Source organism: Solanum stenotomum, chromosome 7 (genome assembly GCF_019186545.1).
Source record: "Solanum stenotomum isolate F172 chromosome 7, ASM1918654v1, whole genome shotgun sequence".
NCBI classification, from domain to species: Eukaryota; Viridiplantae; Streptophyta; class Magnoliopsida; order Solanales; family Solanaceae; genus Solanum; species Solanum stenotomum.
This window is the reverse complement of record NC_064288.1, coordinates 36,819,166-36,846,489: the sequence shown is the minus strand read 5'-3', so window position 1 is coordinate 36,846,489 and position 27,324 is coordinate 36,819,166. Positions and strand designations below refer to the sequence as shown.

The 27,324-nt window shown below is 36.7% G+C and overlaps 2 protein-coding genes across 8 annotated transcripts in view; one reads left to right on the top strand and one right to left on the bottom strand.

The window, feature by feature from the left end:
• LOC125871925 (GPN-loop GTPase 3) overlaps positions 1-27,324 on the top strand; it is a 246,858-nt gene that overhangs the window by 214,266 nt on the left and 5,268 nt on the right. The window lies entirely within an intron of this gene.
• LOC125871911 (uncharacterized) lies at positions 8,123-27,316 on the bottom strand. 6 transcript variants are annotated; one of them, XM_049552619.1, is made up of 6 exons: positions 27,269-27,316; positions 25,238-25,585; positions 9,432-10,558; positions 9,069-9,179; positions 8,811-8,979; positions 8,123-8,646 (listed from the first exon to the last, which is right to left on the bottom strand). In XM_049552619.1, the coding sequence occupies exons 2-4, from the start codon at positions 25,578-25,580 to the stop codon at positions 9,168-9,170; spliced, it is 1,482 nt and encodes a 493-aa protein (XP_049408576.1). In that variant the 5' UTR covers positions 25,581-25,585; positions 27,269-27,316; the 3' UTR covers positions 8,123-8,646; positions 8,811-8,979; positions 9,069-9,167. The 6 variants fall into 6 exon arrangements, with proteins under 6 accessions (XP_049408576.1, XP_049408575.1, XP_049408574.1 ...); XM_049552618.1 differs by lacking the exon at positions 9,069-9,179 and having other exon boundaries at positions 8,123-8,450; positions 8,568-8,646; XM_049552617.1 differs by lacking the exon at positions 9,069-9,179.

The window sequence follows — 27,324 nt, the reverse complement described above, 5'->3', positions numbered from 1 at the left end:
GTAGTTAAGTTTCAGTTCCCGAATGAGCATGTCCTAGAGTGGAAAGGGGAAAATTATATGCCTAACTGTCAGTTTATCTCTTGTCTTAAAGCTAGAAAGATGATTTCTAGGGGATGCATTTACCATCTAGTTAGGGTGAGGGATGTGGATTCTGAAACCCCTACTATTTTGTCGGTCCCCATTGTTAAGGAGTTTTCTAAAGTATTCCCATATGATCTACCCGATAATCCTCCTGTAAGGAAAATAGACTTCGTTGTTGACCTTCTCCCCGATACGCGACCTATTTTTATTCCTCTTTACCGAATGGCTCTAGAAGAACTTAAAGAATTGAAGGAGCAACTGAAAGATTTGTTGGATAAGGGTTTCATCTGACCGAGTATCTCTCCATGGAGTGCTCCAGTTTTGTTTGTTAGAAAGAAAGATGGTTATCTTCGTATGTGTATTGACAATCGACAGTTGAACAAGGTGACCATTAAGAATAAGTATCCCCTTCCAAGGATAGATGACATGTTTGTCCAACTTCAAGGGGCGAGTTACTTTTCCAAAATTGACCTTCGGTCGGGTTATCACCGGTTGAGGGTGAAAGAATATGACATACCGAAGACATCTTTTCAAACTCGGTATGGTCATTATGAGTTTTTGGTGATGTCATTTGGGTTGACTAATGCTCCAACAACATTTATGGAATTGATGAATAGGGTGTTTAGATAGTACCTTGACACGTTTGTGATTGTGTTCATTGATGATATATTTCTCTCTCTAGAAAGCTTAAAGAAGAAGGGTCCAAGCTAGGGTTTGCAAGTCAATTCTCCAATTTCTCCATTGAAGTTAAGCAATTGGCATTGAGGTATGATAATTTTCATCCATGGTTCCTTCCATTCATGGAGTTCCCAAATCCTCATATTTTCAAAGATAGAAATTCCCAATTAAGTCAGGGGTTTCTTCTATGTTATAGGTTCTCTTAATTGTTGATTTCAGTGATTGATTTATGACGTATGATGCATGATCTGAGTTAATCTCATAATTTTATGATGATTCCCCCATGAACCCATGTAATCCCCATGTGTTTGAAGTTATGATCACATAATGTGGGTTTTGGATTATGAAAGAAGATTATATGAAATCAAGCATGAATTGGTAGAATTACATGAATTTATGATGAATTTCCATGAACCCATGTTTTCTAGATGTTGATTGAAAGTGGGTTGTAAACCTTGAAAGGTGAATTATGGAATTATGCATGTTCTTATGAAATTGATGTAAATGTTTTAAGGATGCTTTGAGAGTGAAGTATCAATGGTATTGCTATTGTTGTGTTGTTGAAAGGATTTCTCATATATACATGTAAGCATGAGTTGTGAAAGGCTTTCTCACATTATAAGGGTTCTTAAGGTTGAAAGGTCCTCTTACCTAAATGAACCATTAAGTAAGAAGCTATGCAAATGTTGAGGCAAAAGGCGATTACCCATGCTCTCTAAGCAAAAGACAAGAGGCGAATACTCATGTCATATGATATAAAGATAAGAGGCGATTACCCATGTCACATGTTGTAAGGACAAGATGCGATTACCCATGTCCATTTATGAGCTAAGATGAATAGGATTAATAACTATTTTGTGGAAGTTAAGCTTAGTACCGAGTGGACAACTGGGTATCACCCATGTCTCATAACTATTCTCCAACATAGGATTGTCTAGATAGACATTATCTAGTGGATCCACAATAGCTAGAAGTTCATGGTCCTTACCATGGAAAGTAGGACACCTCTTTTCGGTGTGGGGTAGACACCAGATTCCATGTTGCTAGCTTACATAGTCTTATATGTCGGTTAAGACTACTTCCCACAAACAAGTAAAGTTATGATGAACCAGGGTTACTTTATGAAAGTATCGTAAGTATGTTTCAAGATGATATTCACTTGCATTGATCATGTTTTATGGCTTATGCTTTCCAACTCTCAAGTTTCATGTTTTAGCTTAATCATTGCATGCTCATGAAAGTGTCTTATTTTCGAATGATTTAAATGTTTATATGCATGACTATCATACTTTCAGTTTTGGACATAATGATAGTATAGGTCCAATTTCATTCTTATGTACTAGATGGCTAATGAGACAAGCGTTTAGACTTCTACTTTACTTTTATACAAAAAAATGGACTTGAAATGTTGTTCTTTATCTCTATTTTTCTATTTCTTATGTTATGAATGTTAAGTGGCTTGTATGGGGCCTCTCGGAGTCATATACGCCATGTTACGCCTAGAGGGTACCTTGGGTTGTGACACTTTTGAATATAGAAAATAACTCAAAATGATCTTTCATTAAGAAAATCCAAGTGCATCCTCAATAATAATCAATGAAACTAACAAAATCCTAAGGTTGAACTGACTCTACTAGGACCCCAAATATCATAATGAACTAAGGAAAAAATAGACTCTGAACGACCCTCTGTACCACTTGAAAATGTGGCATGAGTGTGTTTTCTAAGTTGACACGACTCACAATCTAATGTGAACAAACTAGACAAACTAGGCACCATTTGTTGTAGTTTGGATAGACTCGAATGTCTCGAACATTTATGAAATAGGTCTGGAGGATCTGTAACAGAGCATGATGTGAGGGAATTTGAAGAGGTAAGATAGTAAAAGGTTTGCGATTCATGTATCATCAAAAAAGGTTATGCCGCAATTTAGTCACACGTCAAATGACTAACAAATGCCAGATTAAAGAAGAATTGGGGACATAGAGAATATAGTCTAGAGTGACAGAAGATAGGGGTATGTCTTTTCCAACCCTTTTTTATTTTGTTTGGATCGTTAAAGTAATAACATGAAGATATTGTGAATAAAAAATATCATACAGAAGTGATTTGTTACCAGAAATCAGAAGCACCTGAGTCCATGACCCATAAACCAAGAGTACTAGAGTGTGAAACACAAGCAAAAGAATTATCTGCAACACAAATATCATGTTGAACAACCGAAGCTACTTGTGGAGACGTTTAATTACTTGCTCAATATTGAAGAAACACATCATATTCTTAGAGAAATATGAGCATTATTGGATGGTTGATTGGGTTGAGAAATAGAATCTACTTGTGGAGAGGTTTGCTTACTTGCGCGATTCCGAATGAATTAATTATATTCCTTTGGAGCAATAGGATCATAATTGGATGTTGGACCATGCAAAGTATGACATATGTCATGAGTGTGCCTGTTCTATGACAATAACTACACTTGGATCAAGATTTTCCAAGAAGTCCTCCTCCTCATTAATTCTCCATAGATTGATATGTTCATTTTTCTATGGTATGAGATGCGAGAGCAGGTGAGTCAAGTGTGGATGATGAAACTACTTTGTGACTAGGAGGCGTGGCAAGACAAAGTAGATGCGAGAATAATTCTTAAATTGTAGGAATAGTAGGACTAGCTAAAATTTGATCACGCATTGAATCATGATCAATAGAAAGTTCGGCAAGTATAAGAACGAGAAACAACGTCTTCATGTGCTCTTGTTGTTTTTGCACGTTCGTAGTGATTGGCATCAGTGTGTCAAATTCATCCATGACTAGTAAGTGGACATATCTGATTCTTATTTCTTTATATTGGTCATACGAGATATCACATCATTGAATCGAGTTATGTCATATGTATAAAGCGCGAGCATTTTCCCAAACTGAATTACATGTGTGGAATGGGCGGAATAAGGGCATCAACTTGGAATCAATAGATCGCCATAAGAGACTACATAATTTAGCATCACCCTTCTCTCATTATGCTATGGCTTTTGCATCTTCTTCATTATCCCTTGCCTTTTCATCTACCACACAAGTAATGTTTATTAAGTGATCTTACACACCTTGACCCTTTCATCACAACTCAACCGAGGAAGCCCAAGATAAATAGTTTGAGCTTCCAATTAATGGTTCTGAAGTAGTCATAGATCTTGAACTTTCAATTCCTATATTCTTGGAGCCAAAAGTATCAATCTTGAAAGACATGTTGAGAAATTAGAATATGTAGCCAACAACAATACTAGTAAAAAAAATAACTAATGTGTTGCCAGAAATTGGATTTTCTTTTTGTCGAATCTGGGAAAAAAGCAAGGTTTTCATTGAAAAATTAGATTAGATCGCCAAATATTGGTCGGAATAAGGAAATAGATATAGGGATGACCTCGGAATGAAAAAGGCGACCCCACTAGAAAAAGGAAGTTGTCAAAAAGATGGCTGGAGAAGGTTGCACGCTCCGGCGCGTGGATCTGACAAGCTCATCGGAGAATTGATTCTGATTGCGCGTAAGGGCATGCGTGACCCTTGTTTCCGGTGAGTCTAACTGGGGTTTTCTAGTCGTGGAATTTTGCACCTAGTGGTGATGTTGATTTTTGAAAAACACAGACGGAAAATATTAAGGGGTCACATCAATATTTTTTTCTCACAATTTCTTTGATACCATGTAAGAATATAAGAGTAAAAGTATAATTGATAATGTTTTCTCATCATTACGTAGAGAACCATATTTATAGACACTATAATACAATTCTTTACCAAGCAGGAGACTATAAATTATTCCTATTATGAGTAGGAATGTGTATACCAATTCCTATTCTAACAATAAATTTATACCAAATTCGGCATCTATAAAACAACCTACAACTTCTCAAGGTTGTCACTTTTGAAATCTCCCGCTTCCCTTCGATATCAATTCCAAAACTAAAAACAACCCAGACCGCATTTTAAGAGCCTGTTAAACTATATATGCATTACTATTAATATTTTCTCATATGTTACATACTCACTTTAGACTGCATTACGCCTTTAGACGGGAAGACTCAATCCACTGATTCTATCGCTACCAGTTATAGAAAAGATGATCCTACATTCGGTGAAATTGGGCAATTATAGACCAAAAATTTCCACTTATCCTTTTTGCCCGTTTTTTAACCTTTTGCCTAAGTATTATTTATGTCGACCCTCTATTCTTAAAAAAAAGACACGAAAAGAAAAGATGTGTCCGTACCTTTCTTAGTTGCCCTAACTCTATTCCCTTTCCTTCCTTTCTTCGCAACCAACATATGCTACCACTGCTGAATCCAATATTACTGAAAGCATAAAGGCTCAACATTGAACTATGCAAATAGTGATGCAATCCAGATTGCCTCAAGTCTATTCACTAGAAGCCAAGCTCGAGAACTTCAATGTATTGAAGGTTTGTACATGAAGCTAAGGGTTATTGAGGTTGTATTGGTGGCAAGGAGAGATTCCCATGCATGAAAGATCGCTTGGGGAAGTACAGGGAAGAAGATTGGAGATGCTACTTTAGGCGAGCAGCAAGAACCGCTCGGCGCATCACCCATTGGACCCTAAGATCGTCGAAAGTTACAGCAAGCTTCCAAGGGAGAAGGTTCCATCGCCGAATTAGTCGGCGACTCGTCAAGCCCACTAGGCGAGCCCCGACCCAGCTCGTCCTTTATCCTTATTGGGCCACTTTTGGGCCTCTTATGATGTAATAGCCTAAAACTATAAATAGGCAGTTTAGGGTTCATTTTTAGGTAGATTATTTTGAATATTGATGAATGATGAATTGGATCTCCTTTGAGAGACTTGAGAACTTGGTAAAGCTTTTGTTGAACTTTGTTTAGAAACGGGGGTTGCTTGGAGATTGAATTTCCTTGAGGTCTTCGTAAGAGATTCGGTGCTTGATTGTGGATTAATCGATTGAGGTCTTTAGGTTTAATATACCTTTAGGTTGCTTTTGATTTCCTTTTCTTGTGTCAATCTATTTATCCGGATTAGGTGCATGTTTAGGATTGAAATTGGAGGTTATAGGATTTAATACATCCTTTAGTTGCCAATTGTTTCTTATCTTGTATCTCTTCTTCTATCTTTCTTTTTGTTTCCGCATTTTAGTTGTGATTCCTTTTGAGAATTACATCAAATAGTTTCAAAGACTACTTCCGAGAAGATGTAGGGAGAGGTATATCCTACAACCATCATAAAATACATTTTGAAAAGGGCGGGAATTTGAAAAGGTATTCATACTCCTTACTGTTTTTTCGTATATTTTCTATTTACAAATTACTTATTTCAAAAGTTTCTTCTAGGATAGTTTTGTTGGTATACCTCGACTATTCCACCGATCCCTTTATCCACAGGTATTGAGTGGGCTTTGATAGATGGATTTTAATTCCTACACTAAGATTTGTATTTGAAACTTCGTGGTTTCCCTCTCATTTCATTGACCATTAGGGCACGCCCTTGTAAGAAAATTCAGCTCAAAGCTAGATATAGAGACTTAACTAGCCTATTCTATGGCTTCCAGAGTATTCCACCCTGTTGCAAGTTGTGCAACTTTTAGCAAAAACCTCTTCCCTCCTACCCTAAAGAGTAACTAAGAGAAGAAATAAGGTAGGACAATTGCACATCATTGGTAGTGTTGACTATTACTTCAACCATGCATGAGATGTTTAAACTATAAAATACAGCCAATTGAGTTCCGAAGTTTAGTGTTATTTCTTTCACTAGTAGCTTCTATTTTATGTTGTTTTATGATTTTGAAGAGCTTGAGTTTTTACACCAACTTGTTGCTCATTCAAGAAAACCTATTTATTAGCAAATTCAGTCAGCCTACTGAGTTGATTGACGCTATCAATTAACATAGTTCTTTAATATTGTGCAACTTTCACAATTGAAAACAAGAAGTAGGAGGCCAAAGAGGTTCGTATCTTGCAGTAAATGTTTCTCTTGTAGGTCTCCAAGATAGCAGTGAATGTACCAAAAGGCTTAAGAGGAACAAGACAAATTTACAATTTTAGTTCTACTATTCGTTCAAGTCAAACAATACTCCTCACTCTTTTCTTTCTTTAAGATATGAAAACATATGGTGAGTTAGAGATTGATGAAACCCAATTTAAGGTTTTGATTCGTTCCAAAAGGATATTGTTTCCAAGTTGCGTGATATTATTCTACAACTTTCATATATTTGTGATTATCATGTCCAAATACACTTAAACTTTGTAATATTATTCATTTCCTTCTAGAATATTGACATCCAATATATATCCTGAAAATGCAACCCCACAAATCCTCCTCAAGTAGTATCACTGTATTTTAATGGTTAAGATGCTTACTTTCATTACCAAAAATCATTTGGTCATCTTACAATTCCAATCTTAAAACTTTCTTTATATGACATTAATTATTTGGACACGTTTTTATTTCCTTGAAGTCGCGCAAAGCGCAGGCGTATTTACTAGTAAAATAATATAACAAAACATAACAGATATATTTTGTGCAAAGTTTTATACCAAAAGAAGTTCTTGAAATACAAACCAAACCATATTGTTTCCTACGCAAGTTAGGAAATTTTGTATGAATTATCTTATGCTAAATAAGTGGAATAAAAATGCGAGATTTAGTAATTCATGAATCAAAGCAACCAAAATAAACAAAATTACCCTCTTATCTTAATCAGTTTATTCTAAAAATAAACAAAATACATTTCAAACCCTAGATTACAATACAAACGTAATAAATTCTTACATTACAATTCATGCATATTACAACCCACATTATTAATTAATGACCATTGTTAATTCTCGCGTAACTTGAATCTAAGCCATACGTCATCTAAAAGTATTAGCCATACGTGGATAAGAACATCTTAAGTCAAAAAATTAACTTACAATAAGCAATCAATTAATAACAATCACAATATGTTCAATTCACCATATAGCAATCCGATCATTTTTATCCTCCATATTAACTATTATTTGTTCTCCATATGACAATCCATGTGTTATTACTCACCAGTCACCATATAACAATCCATGCCACTACAAATGTATAACTTCACCTTCAACAACACGACTTTTGGCTCCAACAGAGATGCCAGCCAGTGCATAGGAAAGGTCATAAACCGAATTTTGCGCAACGAATCAAATCAACCACAACATCTGACCCCCCCAAAAAAAAAAAAGGGTCAAGCACAATATGCAGGATTTCAAAGTGCACAAAGAATTAAAAAGAAACACAGAGCTGTCTCCAGGACTTCCACCAACACTAAGGAGACTTACTAAGAGCATGTCGCACAGTCTAGGAAGATAACTCTAAACACACACCAAGAAAAAAAAAACTAAATTTGAACTAATTAATCAAGATCAACAGAAAGCGAAGAATCTAGAGGTGAATTGAGTGCAGTCAGAATACAATCTAAAGGAGTCAAAGCTGGCCAATTTAATTATTTTCTTGTTTTCAAGTTTATAAGGCCCTGCAGAAGTAGTTGTAAACTTTTAATTGTTACCTAAACTAGATGGAAAAGAAACTTCCGGATTTCCTGGGCACTGGCAAATTGTAATAAAGGAACTCTGCCCATTGGAGACTTGGTAGGAAGAAAGGGATATTAGGCTGAGCCTGAAGCACATAAGCAGCCAAGGAAGAACCTGACCTTAAACCTGCAATGTCCACATACTCACCGTTACCTTTACAATCACTACTTGGGCAGATACTTGACTTACAAGGCAGGACTCCAAGGTAAGGAAATAGAAAGTTGCAATCACGTAGAACAAAACCATTTTAACAGATTCTTCCTCTACATAGAACCAGAGTGATAAATCAAGAACCGGCACTTGTGCTACTTGTCCAATCCACCTGCAAATCTCAAAAATCAAATACAAAATAAGGTTAGGTGATAGCCACAAGTATCACAAATTCTGAGTAGTATCACTCAGTCTGTCCCTAAAGAAAAACCCAAAAAAGAAAAATTAAATGATGGACACAGAAAAGAGAGCAGTTGAAGCTCTGATCAACTAAACCTTCAAATTCTTCCATCAGAAGGTGCATGCAGAAAGCACATGACCATAATCTTTTTGTCGTATCATAACAACTCCATGCGAAGAGTGAATAATCATCTATTCATTCAGTAAAAACCCACTTCATCCACGTGAAGAAGCAATGTTTTGATATATGCTCAGGTAGGTCCACCTGTATAGATCATGATATTAGACAACCACAAACAAAAGTAATTTTAACATATCAAACAAGGATATTGCACACTATCTACCAACATTTACCCATGAGGCTGTCTAGGTACCCACACTCCTCTTTCCATCGACATAAAACAAAGATCTAACAGAAAGTAACATGATGCATGTAACTCACTGCTCAAAATCCTATTCTTTCACCTGAGAAAGATGAGCAAATCAGCATGATTGTGCTATTCAAATTGTCACTGATGGACAAAATCCTTAAACCTGTTAGTTGCCCAAGTAACAGTCTAAATTATATATGACAAATGTCAAATGCTCTAAGAGCCTATACATGGAAGAGTTGGACACCTAAAGGTTCAGGATTCATATGTCAAATGTCAAGATAGCAATAGAAAACTGGAAAAGTATGGCAAGACCTTGAATGAAAACAATGTATTTTGAACTTACGCTGCTCCAAGTAGTAGAATACCCATCAGTAGAAAGCAACCAGTCACCAGATGTCGAATGCAACTCCAGTCGATTTGTAATTACATCGGCAAATTCATCCCCATTTAATTCCTCAAAGTCAATATCCCTTCTCTTTTTCTTTCTGTGTTTTTGCCTTTTCTTGCGCTTATTTCTGGCTGATCTATTGTCCTGCTCAGACTCACTTTCTTCCAGAAGATGATCATGATCTAATATTGGATAACTCTTGGATTTGCGGAAGCTTATATTGTTGCAAACAAATAAGTTTTCCCAGGAACTGGAATTTCTGAAATCCTCAGATAAGTAACAGCAGAAAGCCCAAGACTGCAGTCCCAACCATTTGATAGTCTCTAAAGATTTTCTTCTGAAGCATTCCCTCAGAATTGGTGTAAATGTATCTTTAGGGTTTGTTGGTTTACAAATTTGGAAAACAACATGCTTAACCTTCTCCTTTTGCTCCTGACTACCTTCTTCACGTATAAATCGTATAAGCTGCCGACTTTGAGTAGCAACTGCATTCAAGAGAAGCAACTGATCAAGAGAATTATTGCCATCACACTTGGAGAGGATGATCTTCAGCACTTGATCAAGAGAATCATGGCAATTCTTCTTTTGCAAGCTTGGTTTAACATAACTTTGGAGTAAATCCAAGAAAACCATTAGATCTTGTTCCTCAAGAATGATGAGAAGGTGTTGACATAAGAAAGAGAAAGATTGCTCAATCAGAAACTCATCTATAATTTCCCATACTTCTTTCAAATTATCCTTGTACATCAAGTCAACAAACATATTGATAAAAAAATTATTATCAATGGTCAGAATATCACCATCTCTTAGTGACTCGGCAAATTCCTTAGATGACCAAAATTCAGGAACATACTCAAGAAAATTCTCCACTGTTCGTTCGACATCCAGATCAAGAAAATAGTGAGGCTTAGTGGCAACCATTGCAGGTGATTGCCCATGTTTCCCCTTCCACTCGAGTTCCTCCCAACATATGTCTCTATTCACAAAAGCAAACTGGGACAGTGCCTTAGCCCCCTTTGTATGGTCCACATAACCACTACTAGCAAAATTAGAGAACCACTGCAAAATACGATTTCTGTTTCCTGCATGATCAATAATTTGCGCACACACAAGAAGATACTGAGATCAGATAATCCGTCCAGAAAATGTCTTAATAAGTGAGAAAAGGTGTACCACATAACTAACCCCTACAGTGATAAAAAATCACAAAGCAACAAATCATACTGGACCTTCCCATATCAAGAATATTAGAACAATGATTAGGAACACTATTTATCGACATTAGCTTCTCATTTCCCTCAACATTTTGAGAAGGAAAATTACATAGAAGAAATTAAGACAAATTATTTCACTTTATCATTTGTTCAGTAACTCTTGAACAAACCCTAGAAAGAATGTACTCAAGCAATTTCATTCAGTTTTTATCTATGTTGCGGGGACCCCTAAATCCCTGCCACACCTGCGTCGATCCGACACAAATGATATGATTTGTTGGTGTGGGACCAACACCGGATTTAGTTAACTTACCTCGGGTGCTTCGAAAAATATCTATACGTACAATATTTTAGGTAACTGTGGTGGCCGTGCCAGCTTGCACGCACCTTATCTAATTCCACGGGGTATGTCCTACCTCCCACCAACATAGGTACCAGAAGATTGTCCATCAAGGCTTGGACTGATGAGAAATCTACACACAATACATGCATATAATATATATATATATATATATATATATTACGAGAACGTTTTGCTAAGACACGAGATATCCAAACTCATGATCCATACTCCTTAATCCTAAATTTTATGTGATGAAGTATCCGATCTCTAGACCCACACCCATATCGGGTACCCCCACCTGAGACTAAGGCTGGGCACCGGACCGGGTTGTACCGGTACCGGTCCGGTACCATTCCGGTTCAATAGTCTTCGGGACGGAATGGGACACCGTGAACCGGTACTTGGAACGGAACGGTATCACCATTTGATACCGGTGTACCAGTACCGGTTTATCCCAGTTTATTCCGGTTCCGGTTAATAATTTTTTATTAATTGATTTATATTTTATAATTTATATATAGGCATATTTTCAAAAAATTGGATTGAATTGATATTTTTTTAATTTGTGTTGTTGTTTTATCCTTATTTTTATTTAATTTTTTAAAATTACAAACTTAAGTTATTTAAATTACAAGTTATAAGTATAATTTATAACATATTAATAAGTAATAACTTATAAACTTCAAAAGATTCAAAATTTCAAATCTTGAAAACTTAAGCTCAAAAACTTCAAAACAAAAAAACTTTATTAAACTTAAACTTGCAAATTTTAAAAGTAAAAATTAAAAAAAATATCTTTAAAATAAACTTAAGTAAAATTACATTATAAATTTCAAAACTTAATTTTTTTTTTTTTTGATAAAAGTAACACAAAACTTAAATTTCAAAAGGAGTTGTTTATGAAAATAGATGGTAAGAGGAACAACCTTGTTGAAGCTACAAAAACTTTGATTCCAGAGACACCTAAATTGAAAGGAGCTAAGGAACTAAAAAATTTGGAATCTGGTACCAAGTTCTTTAGTTATGATCAAGAAGCAGGGGAGGATGCAATATTGATCGTTCTCATGAAGATTAATATTGTCTCATGGAATGTGAGGGGGCTCAATGACGCGAGAAAGAGGCAGTTGATCAAGAGTCTGTTGCACACCTTGAAGGCAGATGTATACTGCTTTCAAGAGACTAAGTTGCAGGGGGGTATAAGGAATATTGTAAGAGAACTATGGGCTAACAGATGGGTGAAATATGCCCAATTAGAAGCTAGTGGTACAAGAGGGGGCATTCTCATTCTCTGGGATGGTAGAGTTTGGGAGGGGGAAATATGTGAGGTAGGGGCCTATTGCATCACTTGCAAATTCATGGGAAAAACAATGGATTTCAGCTGGCACATGTCTGGAGTATATGCGCCAAACGACCGACAAGAGAGAGAAGAGGTCTGGTGGGAACTAGCATCGGTGAGAGGGCTTTTCTCAGGTCCCTGGGTGGTGGGGGGCGATTTCAACATAGTCAGATTTCCTTCAGAAAAAAGAAATTGTACCAGATTCAATAAGGCTATGTTAGACTTCTCAGATTTTATTGAAGATATGGAGCTAGCAGATCCTCAGCTAGTAGGAGACAGCTTCACGTGGAAGAGAGGGGAAAGACATGACTCTGCAGCAAGACTTGATAGGTTTTTGATATCAGAAGAATGGGAGACTTCCTTCAGAAACATCAAACAATCAACTATGCATAGGGTTATTTCTGATCATTGGCCGTTGATTTTAGAATGCGGGAACTGGGAAAAATCAAACTCTTATTTTAAGTTTGAGAACTGGTGGTTACAAACTGAAAACTTCAAAGAGATGGTGAAGAATTGGTGGGACTCATTCAATGTTAGGGGAAGGTCAGACTTTATCTTAGCAAGTAAACTAAGATACTTGAAAGATAAACTCAAAGAGTGGAGTAAAACAAGACAAGGAAATTTGGGATTGCAAAAACAAAGCATTCTAAATCAATTGGCTGAATTAGATGGGATTCAAGACCAAAGGCAATTGACAGATGATGAGATTTATTTGAGAGCAGTTATCACAGTTGAATTTGAAGAAAATGCAAAGAGGGAAGAAATCGCTTGGAGACAAAGGTCCAGGGCTTTGTGGCTAAAAGAGGGGGACAGAAACACTAAGTTCTTCCACAGAACTGCAAACTGTCACAAGAGGTACAATAACATTGACAAGTTGTCTGTCAACAGAGAATGCACAGGGAAACCAACAGTGATCAAAGAAGAAATCATTAAGTTTTATCAGAACTTATACGCTGAAACAGAAAGATGGAGACCCCAATTCAGTGCCAGATCTGGTACTATGGTGAATGAGATGGATAACATCATGCTAGAAGAACAGTTCAGTGAAAAGGAAATAATGGATTGTGTTATGGCATGTGCTAGGGACAAAGCACCAGGTCCTGATGGTTACACCATGGCATTTTTCATAGCTTGTTGGGATGTGGTCAACAAAGAAGTAGTTGCAGCAGTACAAAACTTTCATGCTCAGAGTTTTTTTGAAAAAAAGTTTCAATGCGACCTTCATAGCACTGATACCAAAAAAGATTGGGGCAAAGGAGTTGAAGGACTTCAGACCCATAAGCCTTATAGGAAGCATTTACAAGATCCTATCAAAAATTCTGACCGAAAGGCTCAAGAAAGTAGTCTCCAAGCTGGTGGATGCTCAGCAATTGGCCTTTATAAAAGGCAGACAGATTATGGATGCAATTTTGATTGCAAATGAGTGTGTGGATGTCAGAAAGATCAGCAAGGTCCCAGAGATCCTTTGTAAGTTAGATATTGAAAAAGCTTACGATCACCTTCACTGGGGATTCCTCTGGAAGACTTTGGAGAATATGGGTTTTGGTGGAAAATGGATGAAATTCTGCATCACGACTGTGAAGTGTGAAGTTTTCCGTTCTGATAAATGGATCTCCTTCTGGATTCTTCTCATCTCAGAGAGGATTAAGACAAGGGGACCCCCTATCCCCTTTTCTCTTTATTCTGGCAATGGAAGGACTAAATGACATGCTAAGAACAGCCCAAATGAAAGGATGGATAAGAGGTTTCAATGCCAACATGAATGATAGACAGGGCCTGGCCATATCACACTTACAATATGCTGATGACACCCTGATTTTTTGTGATGCAGAGAGATGCCAACTAAAGTATTTAAGAATCATCTTGATATTGTTCGAAGCCATCTCAGGATTACACATCAACTGGGGGGAAAAGTTTCATTTACCCCATTAATAAGGTGCCCAACATAAATGCGTTAGGAAATATCCTGGGGGGAAAGATAGGAGAACTTCCCACAGTGTACCTTGGCATGCCCTTGGGGGGATAAGAGCAAGTCAAAAGGCATATGGAACAATGTTCTGGAGAAATGTGAGAAGAAGCTAGTGAATTGGAAAAGCAAATATTTGTCTCTAGGTGGAAGAGTTACTCTCATCAACAGTGTGTTGGATGCCATGCCTACATACATGATGTCAGGTTTCCCAATGCCTACAAATGTGATTGACAGAATGGATGCTATCAGGAGAAATTTTTTGTGGCAAGGGAACTGTGATCCTAATGAGCACAAATATCATCTTGTAAATTGGGATGAAGTCATTCAAAGCAAAAAAGTAGGGGATCTGGGGATAAGGAACCTAAAATTGCAAAATCGAAGCCTTCTGATGAAATGGCTATGGAGATTTGCATCACAGGAACAAGCACTGTGGAAGGAGACAATCAAGGCTAGGTTTGGAATGGAGAACAAATGGACTACCTACATGCCCACACAACCGTATGGGACTGGAGTATGGAGGTCTATCAGAAGTCAGTGGATCAAGTTTGCAATTAACTGTAAAATCAAGGTGGGAAATGGGGGAAAAACACTATTTTGGGAAGATGTGTGGGCTGGACAAGAAACTCTGAAGAACAAGTATCCTGACTTGTTCAACCTGAGCCTTCAAAAGGTATCCAGAATTAGAGAAATGAGAGACAATCAAGGGTGGGATCTCAAGTTTAGGAGACACTTGAACGACTGGGAAATTAACAGTGGCTGAACTACTCAATACTCTGGAGCAATACAAAGATTTAACCCCCAATGAGGACAATCTATTTTGGCTACCAGACAAGCAAGGCAGATTTTTAGTTGGTTCAGCTTACAAGACATCACAAAGATCAGTCTGTCAGAGTAGTGGCTGGCCCTGGGAGATGATCTGGAAAGTCAAGGTACCCTTCAAGGTTGCATGTTTCACTTGGCTACTAGCCAAACAGGCCACACTCACCCAGGACAACCTTATGAAAAGATGTCGTCAGTTTTGCTCTAGGTGCTCTTTTTGTGAATGTGAGATTGAGACAATAAATCATCTCTTTCTACATTGTAGAGAGACTGAAGTTATGGCAGATTTTCATCAATTTAAGAGGCATAAGCTGGACTATGCCAAGGAGCATCAAAGAGGCTCTAGCTTGCTGGAATAGAGATGGGAATCAGTCGGGACACAGGGAGAGATGGAAGATTGTCCCAGCCTACATTTGGTGGACTATATGGATGGAAAGGAACCAGAGATGTTTCGAAAACAAGAGTTGCTCTCTGCAGAAGCTGAAGATGAACTGTCTAGTCCTTTTCTTTTTTTGGTGTAAACACGAATATCCTCAAGAAGAAGAGGATATTCCTAGTATTTTAGATTATTTATGAAGCTTAGTAGGGACACCCTCCCTCTATAATTTTGTTGTAAGTATTACATGAATACTTTTCTGAGTATTCCTTTTGTTCATAATACAAGTTACCTTTTTCAAAAAAAAAAAAAAAAATTTAATTTAAACTTAAAAAAATAAATAAACGTTCATATTTTCGTAATTCAAACAATAAAAATAACTAAAAAAATATATTATTTTTTGAAATAGTTATATGTGTCGTCCCGTTTATCCCATCCCATTCCATTCCGGTTCCGTTCCGGTTCCATCCGTCTATAGTGGGACAGGACGGAACCTACTATCTATCCCAGTAATTCCGGTTTGGTTCATCCCGGTACCGGTCAACAAACCGGTCAACCCGTCCCGTTCCAGTCTGGTGCCCAGCCTTTACTGAGACTGAGCAGCATAGGTGTTTGTAAATGGTATATACCCCTTACCCAGAGCTGAACACAAATTTTTCACAATTTTCTCCCTCACTGACTCGAACCCCCAACCTCATTGTTAGATGAGGAGGGCCTTAACACTAAGCTATCAATTGTCATTTATAATGTCAACTTCAACGGCATACAGTTAACTAAATTTCTAATGTCATTTAATTATTTTAAAACTGAAGCGGATAGATTTTAAAGCATATCCTTTTGTTTTTCTAGTTGTCTATCCAAAATTGTAGTATGTCCATGTGTTGTTTAATTTACTTTTTTTATCAGGAAAAGATAAATATCATTAATAAACTCAGTATCACGCTAGAGCTGAGACAAGTAAGAAATATTGTTGAGAAGGTAAGGTTTTTTCTTTCTATAGCTGGTTGATCATAAACATGGTTCGTGGATTGGTAGATCGGGATATTAAAATATTCTTTATATAGGGGTATGAATCATTCCAAATAGCAAAGGACTTGCACCCAAGGGTGTGGCTTAGTGGTCAATGAAGTGGTTGGGTCTCAGGTTCAAAACTTAGTCGGAGACAAAAAACACTAGGTGATTCTTCCCATCTGTCCTAGCCTCGGTGAATAGAGTTACTAGAGTTACTTGGTACCTATTGCTGGTGGGAGGTGGCAGGTATCCCTTGGAATTAGTTGAGGTGTGAAAGCTGGTCCGGACACCACAGTCATAAAAAAAAAATAGCAGAGGACTTCTCTGGCTCAAAGAAATGGTACTATTGGGTGGAAAGGAGGAATTTAATGAGTAGAATGACAGTTAGCAAGAAAGTAATGTTGTGGCAATGTGATTTAACGCACACAGCAACAAGGACTACGGGAAAAGAATACATCTGGATATTAAATGATCAACTGCATCACTATTATTGTTCACAAAAGTATAACAAATATGGAAGATTCTTAAGCACTATAACTTTACAAGGGGAGAGGAGATCAGTCATAATAGTTCATGAATTGTCTCCATACAAATGTTGGGGGGAATTACATCAAAAATTGAAAAAAATACTCTGGAGATCGCAGATGTGCCAGCCAGGGAAACCCCACAGATTCAAACAACCTCTTATGTAGCTGCTATTAGTCTAAGCAAATGACAACCAAAGGAGGGGAGCATGGTTCTCAAATTACAAATTGATGACCATATTACCATTCCTTGATCAGTAACAATGTCAGAAACAGATATGCTCAACAGATGCCTGGTTGAAATCTTCACCGGAAATTCAGAAGTGCCTACACAATCGAATTTGTGTAGATGGGTTGCAGAAAAGTGGAATCTTAAGTGTGGTGCCCAAATCTATGATTTAAACGAGCTGCAGTTCCTATTTGAATTCCCCAACAAGAAAACAGCGGAAGTCATGCTTGGCCATTGGAGTTAGAAGAAAGAACCTATTAACCTGAAATGGTAGTCACCCAAAACAGGTTGAGTACTGGCTGATAAAGCGTGTGATTGGCTATATATTAGGGTTATTGGTTAACCCCTTCAAATGTGGTCAAAGGAGGTCATAGTGGAAATTAGGATGAAGTGTGGTGGTTGGCTTGAAACTGAAGAAGAAACAAATGCTAAAAAAACCACCTTAAATGGGCAAGAATCAAAGTGAGGGACAATGGAGAAGATACCAAAGTGCATCGAGGTGGAGAATGTTGGGTTGATCTTTAGCGTGAGCAGTTCAAAATATTGACGATGGAAGGAGACCTAGGGCTACAAGTTCTGTTAAGTCACTTTCAGAGACGACTAATATAGCTGGCAGGGTGGCAGGTCATGTAGGTACACATGGGGAGTCGTCCAAAGTTCAATTTGAACGACTAAGGCAGTGGAAGGGAACGTGTTGAATCCCCAAACTGCTAACTAATTTCGGCCTCGCCCAATATTTTATTAAGAGAAAGAGGCCTAGACCAGATCCTCTTCTATTTCTGATTCTTGGGGCCCATGCAGTTCTCCTGATGAGATCGAGCAAATTGCAAGGAGAGATTTGGGACATGCAGTTCCCTTGCATTGATGGATGTGATCGTACCAACTAAAGAAGATAGTCTTCGTCAGCAAGATTATTTCTCTCATTTACAAATCGGGGAAAGCAGTGGAGTTTACACTGGAGAAGAAGGATTAGAAGTTGAAGCTTTGAATATCGAATTTCTGGAGGATTTCAATCAACACACCATTCAAGTCGAACAATCTCAATTCTGGCCAATTACAGAGGCACAAACCTCCTGACATCCAATTAGCTGAGTTAGAAACGTCTCTCTGGGTGCAATGCAACATAATGAGATTAAGTAAACGATTTGGGGTGGATTTTCAGGGGTGTGTATGGTAGGCATGGTTTTTGCTAACAAAATTGGACAAAAAGAGATGGGAAATTGGTTGCCAAAGCTCGGACATTGCTACACAGAAGGGCAATCACGAAATCTGGAACCTACAATTTGGAGTGAAGTTTAAAGAAGGAGAAGCAAGGAGGGCACAAAAATCTCCTGGTTCACAATGAAAATCAACATTATCTCATGGAATGTGCAGGATTGAACAACGTTGACAAAAGAAGGAATGATTAAATCTCTTTTCTAGGAATGGAAAGCAGATTTTTATTGTATACAAGAAACAAAGATGGAAGGGAGTGTGGGGAGGTTGTTAGGTTTTTATGTAGCAACAGGTGGGCTGATTATGTTAGTCTGGAGTCGAGTGGAAGGAGTGAGGGTATATTTATCATGTGGGACAAGAGGGTGTGGAAAGGGGAAATAGTGAACATTGGGATCTACTCAATTTCTTGTAAACTGTCAAACCTCAGTAGAGATTTCTCTTGGTTCCTTTATGCTCCAAATAGTCAAAGACAGAGAGATGAATTATGGTGGGAGAGGACTGGCACCGGGGGATATGTGATGGGGATTGGGTGATTTGTGAGGACTTCAACATCACGAGATATGCCACAGAAAGAAAGAATAAAAGGAGTTTTTCCAGGGCAACGAGAGAATTCTAAGAAATCATAGAAGATTTGGAACTTATTAATCCTCCTTTACTCAGAAGTATACGTGGGGCAAAGGAAATCTTCACGAGTGTTCTTCAAAGATTAGATAGAGAAGACTCCTCAGAATGGGATAAAGAATTTTTTTAATAATATAAAACAGACTTTGTTGCCTAGATTAGATAGATTTCTCTTCTCCTTGGAATGGGCTTTTACTAAGTCCAAATTCAATTTTGATAATTGGTGGATAGAGGTGGTGGAAGGATTTAAAGAGAGTGGAGGGGTGGTCGAAATCTTTTGAAATATCAAGAAGGCCTTATTTTATCTTGGCTGGAAAACTTGAGTTGTTGAAATCCAAGCTGAAGGAGTGGAACATTGCTTATGGAGGGAATCTGAAGAAGAAAAAGACCATTCTTCTTATTCAAATTAACAGTTTTGATGTTATGCAGGAACAATGGCCACTAAATGAAAATGAGTTGCCGGAAAGGACATCATTATATATGGGCAAAAAATGAAGAGCTCTCATGGAGGCAGAGGTCTAGAACTTTATGGTTGAAGCAAGGAGATAAAAACACCAAGTTTTTCCAAAAAATGGAAAATTCCCATAGAAGATTCAATCATATAGATAAGTGGGTGGTATAAAGGAATCTAATAATTGATCTAGTAGGGATTAGGAACGAGATCGTGTCCTTTTATCAAAATCTCTACTCGGAAATAGAAAGCTGAAGACCTCAATTCTCCTATCAAGGTGGCCATAGAATTTCAGAAGAAGAAAAAGAACTACGGTGTGAATTTGAAGAACAAGAGGCGGTGGAGAGTTTGAGACTTTGTGTAGCAAGTGCGGCTCGTGGCCCAGATGGATTCTCTATGGGCTTCTTTCATAAGTGTTGGTAGACTGTGAAAGATGTCATGAATACCATCAGGAACTTTCATTTCAATGAGTACTTTGAGAATAATTTAAATGCTTCCAATATTGCCCTCATCTCAAAAAAAAGTGGTGCTAAATGTTAGAATAGGAATAGGTATATATAATCCTACTTAGAATAGTAATAAGAATAGTATATAGTTTCCTACTTGGTAAATAATTGTATTGTATTATCTATAAATAGGGTTTCTACGTAACAATGTAGATACACAATTCAATAATATTCTTCTCCAATATTTCTCACATGGTATCAGGGCCTCTATGATCTTGGTAGAGAATCAAAGAGCTTCCGCTGCTAACAGGTGACTACTACCCATATATGCCTCCCGTCTGGCCAACAATTATGTTAGCAAATGTTGGGTCACCGTGTATCTTTCGATGACTATTGTCTCATATCTAATTTGCATAGCACCGTGCATCTTTCCGGTGACTACTTTCTCATATCTTATTCGTGTACCATTGTGTCATCTTTCTAGTGACTACTTTCTCATATCTGATTTGTGTAGCACCGTGCCATCTTTTCGGTGACTACTTTTTCATATTCAATTTGCGTAGCACCGTGCCATTTTTCCGGTGACTACTTTCTTATTTGTGTAAGGTCGTGCCATCATTCTGACCCTACCCATACAATTTCTCTTTTTCAGTAGGGTTGTGCCATCAATACGACTCTACCTATATAATTTCATTTTCCAGTAGGGTCGTGTCATTATTCCGACCCTACCCATGTAATTTTTTTTTTCAAATTGTGACCACTTTCAACCATCAAATCTAATAATCTAGAACATGGGCATGTTCTGACAAGTTTTACGGTGACTTCTTGTTTATGATCTACTCATCCCTTGGTTTCGAGATGATCCATATATTTTATATCAAATTTCAAGAACTTCCTGTTTCAAATTTACTTTTGCCAAAAAACAGGGTATACTAGATATTTGTGTTGGATTGCGGTGATACTTTCTCTCTCGTGGTAAAATATTATATGTCCACCTTTTTTTTCTATCTATGATTTTCGTCCTCCATTGGCCTTTTAATCTGGACATTAAGAATGTTTTTCTCTATAGTGATCTCAAGGAAGAAGTCAATATGTAGCAACCACCTGATTTTGTTACTCATGGGGAATCTGGTAGCCTTGTATCTCAATTGTGTAAGTCACTCTATGGTTTGAACTAGTCTTTTCAAGCTTGGCTTGGAAAGCTCAACACTGTTATTTAGGAATTTATCACTCTGTGTTTTATCGACATTATGCATCAAATCCAATATTTTATGAAAAGACCAAGCACATTGAAATTGATTGTTATTATGCATCAAATCCAATATTTCAAGAGAAGAGTAAGCACATTGAGATTGATGGTCAATTTTGTGAAGTCAAGTGATCAACTTACAAATATCTCACCAAACCTGTCATCGATCCTCATATTAATTACATTTGTAACAAGCTAGGTACATGTGACTTGTATGCTCTAGCTTGAAGGGGAGTGTTAGAATATAAATAAGTACATATAATCTTACTTAATAGGCATTATGGCCATGCGATTTCATCTCATGATGAAATCAGCGTTTGGACACGCAATTTTACGCTGGTTTCATCTCATGATTTCATATCATGAGATGAAATCCCAAATTCTCCAAAAATCATGATTTGAAAATTTCAAATTGTGATTTGGGATTTTTCAAATATAAAAATTGACCTACGAGTTTATACTTTGTAAAAAACCCACATTTAATTTATATATATCTACTAGCCATTTGTTTCATATGTAAATAAAATTTATAATTCATATCATTACTTTTTAAACCGTTTATATCTCGTATAATGATTATTCTCGCCAATATAAAATTTATTTTTATTTCAAATCAATTTTTAATTTACCATTTATATTCATCAAATTCATTATTTTTTATCAAATTTATCACTACTTCATTCAAATCAATGTTTAATAAAAAAAATGTTTCATCATTATATTGAGTGGACAAGACTAACCACTGTGACATTAATTGAAAATATAATTTTCTTAGTTGCTAACCACTTGAACACTACAACTTATGTTCAATTTTATTTTTTAATTGAATTAAGGTTTGATCAATAAGTGGTGTATTTTCTTTAGAATAGTTTTTTGATAGTATATTATGCGATTTTATAAGCTTTTACTTTTTTGGTAAGATTGTATAAAGAATTGGGACAATTTTAATAGTTTTACCAACTATGGGGATTTTATGTTTCTGAGAAAACATACGATAAAAAAAGTACAAATTGCATGTCCAAACAAAACTTCAACTTCATCTCATGATTTCATATCATAATTTCAAATCATGATTTCATATTGCATGGTCAAACGGGCCCTTAGAATTGTGATAAGAATAGGAATAGTATATAATTTCCTACTTTATAAGGATTGTATTGTAGTGTTTATAAATAGGATCTCTGTGTAAGAATGTAGATACACAATTCAATTATATTCTTCTCCAATATTTCTCACACTAAGGAACTCAAGGACTTCAGACCTATTACTTTAATAGGAAGTGTGTACAAGATTATTTCAAATCTATTGCCAAAGACGTTGAAGAAGGTGGCATATAAGCTGGTGAATGGGTATACCCTTGTACTATTGAAAATAGTTTAAATATACCCCTCGTTATACTTTCGGACTAAATATACCCCTCCCATTATACTTTCAGGCTAAATATACCCTTATAACTAACAGAGGGAAACATAGACGACTAGGATTAAAAGAACCATTCAATTTAAAATAGATCCAATTCGGATATAACTCATCCCACCCCAATAAATAACATAACCTAATCAATAACATTGTTCATGCCCCTAATTAAGTTCTCTCCAGCAATAAAAGTTACAGGTAATTTTTGTTTTTTCTTATTTCCTGCAGTAGTACAAAATTGCTCATGCCTCCGTGTAAAAGGATATCGCAACAAGTGTGTGTATGATGTCCTCGGGTTACAAGCTGATAGGGCACTAATAGAATAGAAAGGAAACAAATTCCTAATTCAATTCAAGGTTGTCCTACAATAACTCCTACAACCCACTTTCAGCAATAACTCATATGTAGAAGTTGAACCACAGAAAAGAAGAGAGGAAATAGAGCAGCCGGTGAGCCGGTGGGCAAGTAGGTTTCTTTGTTTGAAAGATAAATTGGGTGGGTCAATGTTATTGATTAGGCCGGATTATATTATTGGGGCGGGGTGGGTTATATCCGAATTAGATCTATTTTAAATTGAATAGTTCTTTTAATCCCTCTGTTAGTTATATGGGTATATTTAGCCCAAAAGTATAACGGGAGGGCTATATTTAGCTCGAAAGTATAACGAGGGGTATATTTCAATTATTTCCAATAGTCCAGGGGTATATTTGGACCTTTTCCATTTTTAAGAGGAAGACAAATCATGGATGCTTCTTTGATTGTCAATGAAAATGTGTGAATACTAGAGTAAAAGGGCGAGAATCTGGTGTTCATTGTAAGCTTGATATTGAGAAGACCTATGATCATGTTAACTTAACTGGGGTTTCCTTTTCAAGGTGCTTGAAGCTATGGATTTTGGCAGTAAGTGAATCAACTAGACAGCTTTTTGTATCGAGACAATCAGGTTTTCTATTTTGGTGAATGGCTCCCCTAAAGGCTTTTTCTCTTCTCAGAGAGGTTTGAGACAAGGTGGTCATTTATCACCTTTCTTATTCCTCTTTGTCATGGAAGGTTTGAATCAAATGCTAAAGTGTGCAAGCTGCAATGGCTGGTTAAAAGGTTTCAATGCTTCTAACAAGGGAAGGGAAAATGTGGAAATCACACATCTTCTTTATGCATCTATTCTTTGATTTTTTTTGTGAGGCAAAGGCAAAACCCTTAAGATATCTTAGGTTAATTCTAATCATGTTTGAGGCAGTCTCCAGGCTTCATGTGAATTGGAGGAAGAGTATGATTTATCCAACCAAAGAACTGGAGGATATTCAAACCATGGCAGCCATTCTGGGATGTGCGGTAGGCTCCCTACCCACTGTTTGATTTGGTTCTAAAAATATTGCTCTTGAATTATTCAATGGGATGGTAGATAGCTATGAGAAGAGACTGACAAGCTTTGGTCAACATTGTTCTAGATGCTTTACGCACTTATGTGATGTCTTTGTTTCCTCTACCTTGAAATGTAAGGGAGAAAACTGATGCGCTGGGAAGGAATTTCATTTGACAAGGCAACAAAGAGAATCAAGTTAGCCACTTAGCAAAATGAAAATCCTCAATTACTAGCAAGGAGAGAGGTTGTTTGTGCATTAAAAATCTGAAGGCTCAAAACATCAGTCTATTGCTAAAGTGGTTATAGAGATATAATCTGGGGGGAAATGCTCTAAGGAGAAGAGAAATCAGCCAACTATGAGCAAGATGGGATGTGGTACTCAAAAATTTTAAATTTTTTTTTGCAACCCCTACCTCCCACCACCACACCCTAGGACACCTCCCACCCACACCCAAAAAAGTTTTATAAAAATTTCTAAATTTTTTTTTTCCCCCACCCCCCATTTTTTATATTTTATTTTCAAAACTAAATTGTGCAATTAGGAATTTTGATGATAAGAGAGTGATATATGGGTATACATGGATTCTCATGTTCACCCATTTTGTCTATATTTGTATGAGCTTAAATAGGTTGAAGTCCATATTTACCCATTTAAAAAAATATGAGCGATCCATTTAGTTTAATATGGGGAAAATGGTTCCATTTCACTTATATGGGCTGAAATTGTCACCCCTACACTGGGGTCTGGGGAGGATAGTGTGTATACAGACCTTACCCGTACAAGGTAGAGAGGTTTCCAATAGACCCTCAAGGAAAGTAAAAGCATTACAAAGAAGTTTGAAAAAAGAAAACAACAAGAGTGAAGAAGCCTAGACAAAATGCTAAAGAAAGCATGACAAAGCATACTAAAAAAGAACGGTAAGATATTGATAACTTCGACTAATATATTGATTCAGCTGCCACCTTCAAAAGACAATATATCTCATGGAAAGAGTCAATCAATTCAGTAAGATATTGATAACGTTGACATGAAAAACAAGCTAAAATCAGAGAAACTTCATGGGAAAAATTAGAAGCCAAAGCTCATGGATCAAGCAAAAAGAAGCTTGATAACCAAGTTAAAGAAAACGAAAAAATCAAGATGAATCCACTAACTCAAGTAAAAGAGTAAAAACTTGCCTTTGAAGAAATTTTCTAATAAAAAACATTTCTTTGCAATGATAAGCCCTGCTTTCTGAGGTTCCTTCTGGAAAAGCAATTGTAGAAGTTGTCCAACTAAGGGCTGTTTTAGAGGCTTAGACCTCAATAAAGTCATGAATAACTCGCGTTGATTACGTGGTGTTATAGACCTCATCTCTGCGACTGCATTAGAAAGCCAAAGCCGACACTCAGATCGCCCTTCCACCAACATCAGTGACCAGATGACTGATTCTAGCTCATTCAGAAGAGCTTTTCTCTGCTCAACTGATTCGTCAGTTGCATTTTCCTTCCAAGATGGTTGAGATAGAAATAACTGAAGCATTTTATCTGAAAAATCACACTGGCGTAGGCGCAGGTTAGTCCAAATTATGTTTTCAATGAATACAAAAATGGTAGTAAATCAAAGAGTTCAGTTTTAAGGAGAGAACTAAGGACAAACTCAAACCTCAAAATCTTATAGAACATGTATTTCCCATACTTGAATCTAAACACACATCTCACTGGGCTGTAGAGCACCACTCAATAGTATAATACAGGTCTACAGGAAATCTCACAAGACAAGGGTGAAGATGTGTCATTCATTTTGAAGTGACAGCAGTTCTATATAGGTAATAGTACTAAGGAGAGGGTTAATATAAGTATATAACTAGATAAACAAGTAGTTTGCATAGATTCCATTTGTTTGGCCTCATATTTAACCATTTTATTCTTTACTTTCAGAGCTAAAAGAGCAAAACCTGAGACCTTAACAACTAGCATAAAATAGTTAAACTAAAATTACATAGTCAAATTCTAGTTAAATATCCCATCCCATCCCAACTAGTTTGGGATTGAGATGTAACCAATTCTATAACGATTGATTTAAAAGAAAAAAGAAAGAGCGAGTCAATGTGAAATTAGTCCTTAGGGTTATGAAGCAATGATTTTTTGAGTGAACAATGAACAGAACTAACCTGCATCGGATTATTGACGAATTAGGGTTTTTGGATAGGAAAAGGAAAAAAGGGGAGGGGGAGGGAATTCAGGTATAAATTTGAGGTCAACTCAAAACCCTAACCACCATTGATATTATTTTGCAGTGAATCTTCTAATACTTATCTCAACAAGTAAGTGTCACCGATATGAATGTTTTTCTTCTATTGTGCCATATCTTTACCTAAGCCTACATTCATACCACGAATTTGTAGATCTTTGGATACAACTTTCTTCCATGTTATTTGTCTCTACCTGTCCTCTTTTAACGCCTTCACTGCCATAGCTTCACACTAATGAACCAATGCATCTGTAGGTTTGACACAAAACATGTCCAAACCTTCTCAAGCGACCTTTTTGCATTTTATCTTCAATATATCCTACTTGCGCCTTCCAGTGAATTTGTTCATTTTTAATCCTTAAGGACATATCAGTCATTATGTCAAAAAAAATTATTATGGATTAGCACTTTTTAACCAAACACATCAACTGTTTATTATTGATTACAACACTTGTATCCATATACGTAATTGTTCATATAAAATCAGTTTCAAGACTAAAAGTTGATTTGTCAACACTAAATGCTTATCAGCTACTTCCATTCAGGCAACACAAACAGGCTCCGAGTGCTCAACCAAGTTCCTTGTTAGTGTTTCCCATATTTAGGGTAGTATCTTACAACAACCCAGTCACTTGACTTTATGGAAAACTGGAAGTAAAAGAAAATGCAGGAAAATGAGGTTCCGTTATTCATGTAGAAAAAATCTCAAGAAAATGCTACTAATAATTCATTTAAAAAATGTCCGGAATGATGGTATCAACCTGAGGAAATAAAACGCTCTCTCTTAGTACTCCAAGTTATCAGCTACTATCACATTTCAGCTACAAAGCTTAGCAAGCTTGAAACCACCAAAGTCTAAATACAGTTATATATATTCACAAAGAAGAAAGATAGAGTATGTGGAAGCAGGAAGTAAGAGTTGTTGCCGAAAACAAAAACAATGGATTGAAGAGGAAAGGAGAAAACAAATGTTTTACCTGAAACGATATCGGAGACGGAGGAAATTGAAGGCCAACGTTTTGGGGAAAAAATA

Coding starts and splice junctions, on each gene's coding strand:
- LOC125871911 (XM_049552616.1), bottom strand. CDS start 25,580: ATGCTTCAGTTATTTCTATCTCAACCATCTTGGAAGGAAAATGCAACT. Junction 10,559..25,237: donor ATTAGAAAATTTCTTCAAAG/GCAAGTTTTTAC, acceptor TTGATCATGCAG/GAAACAGAAATCGTATTTTG. Junction 8,980..9,431: donor ATTCTACTACTTGGAGCAGC/GTAAGTTCAAAA, acceptor TGATCTATACAG/GTGGACCTACCTGAGCATAT.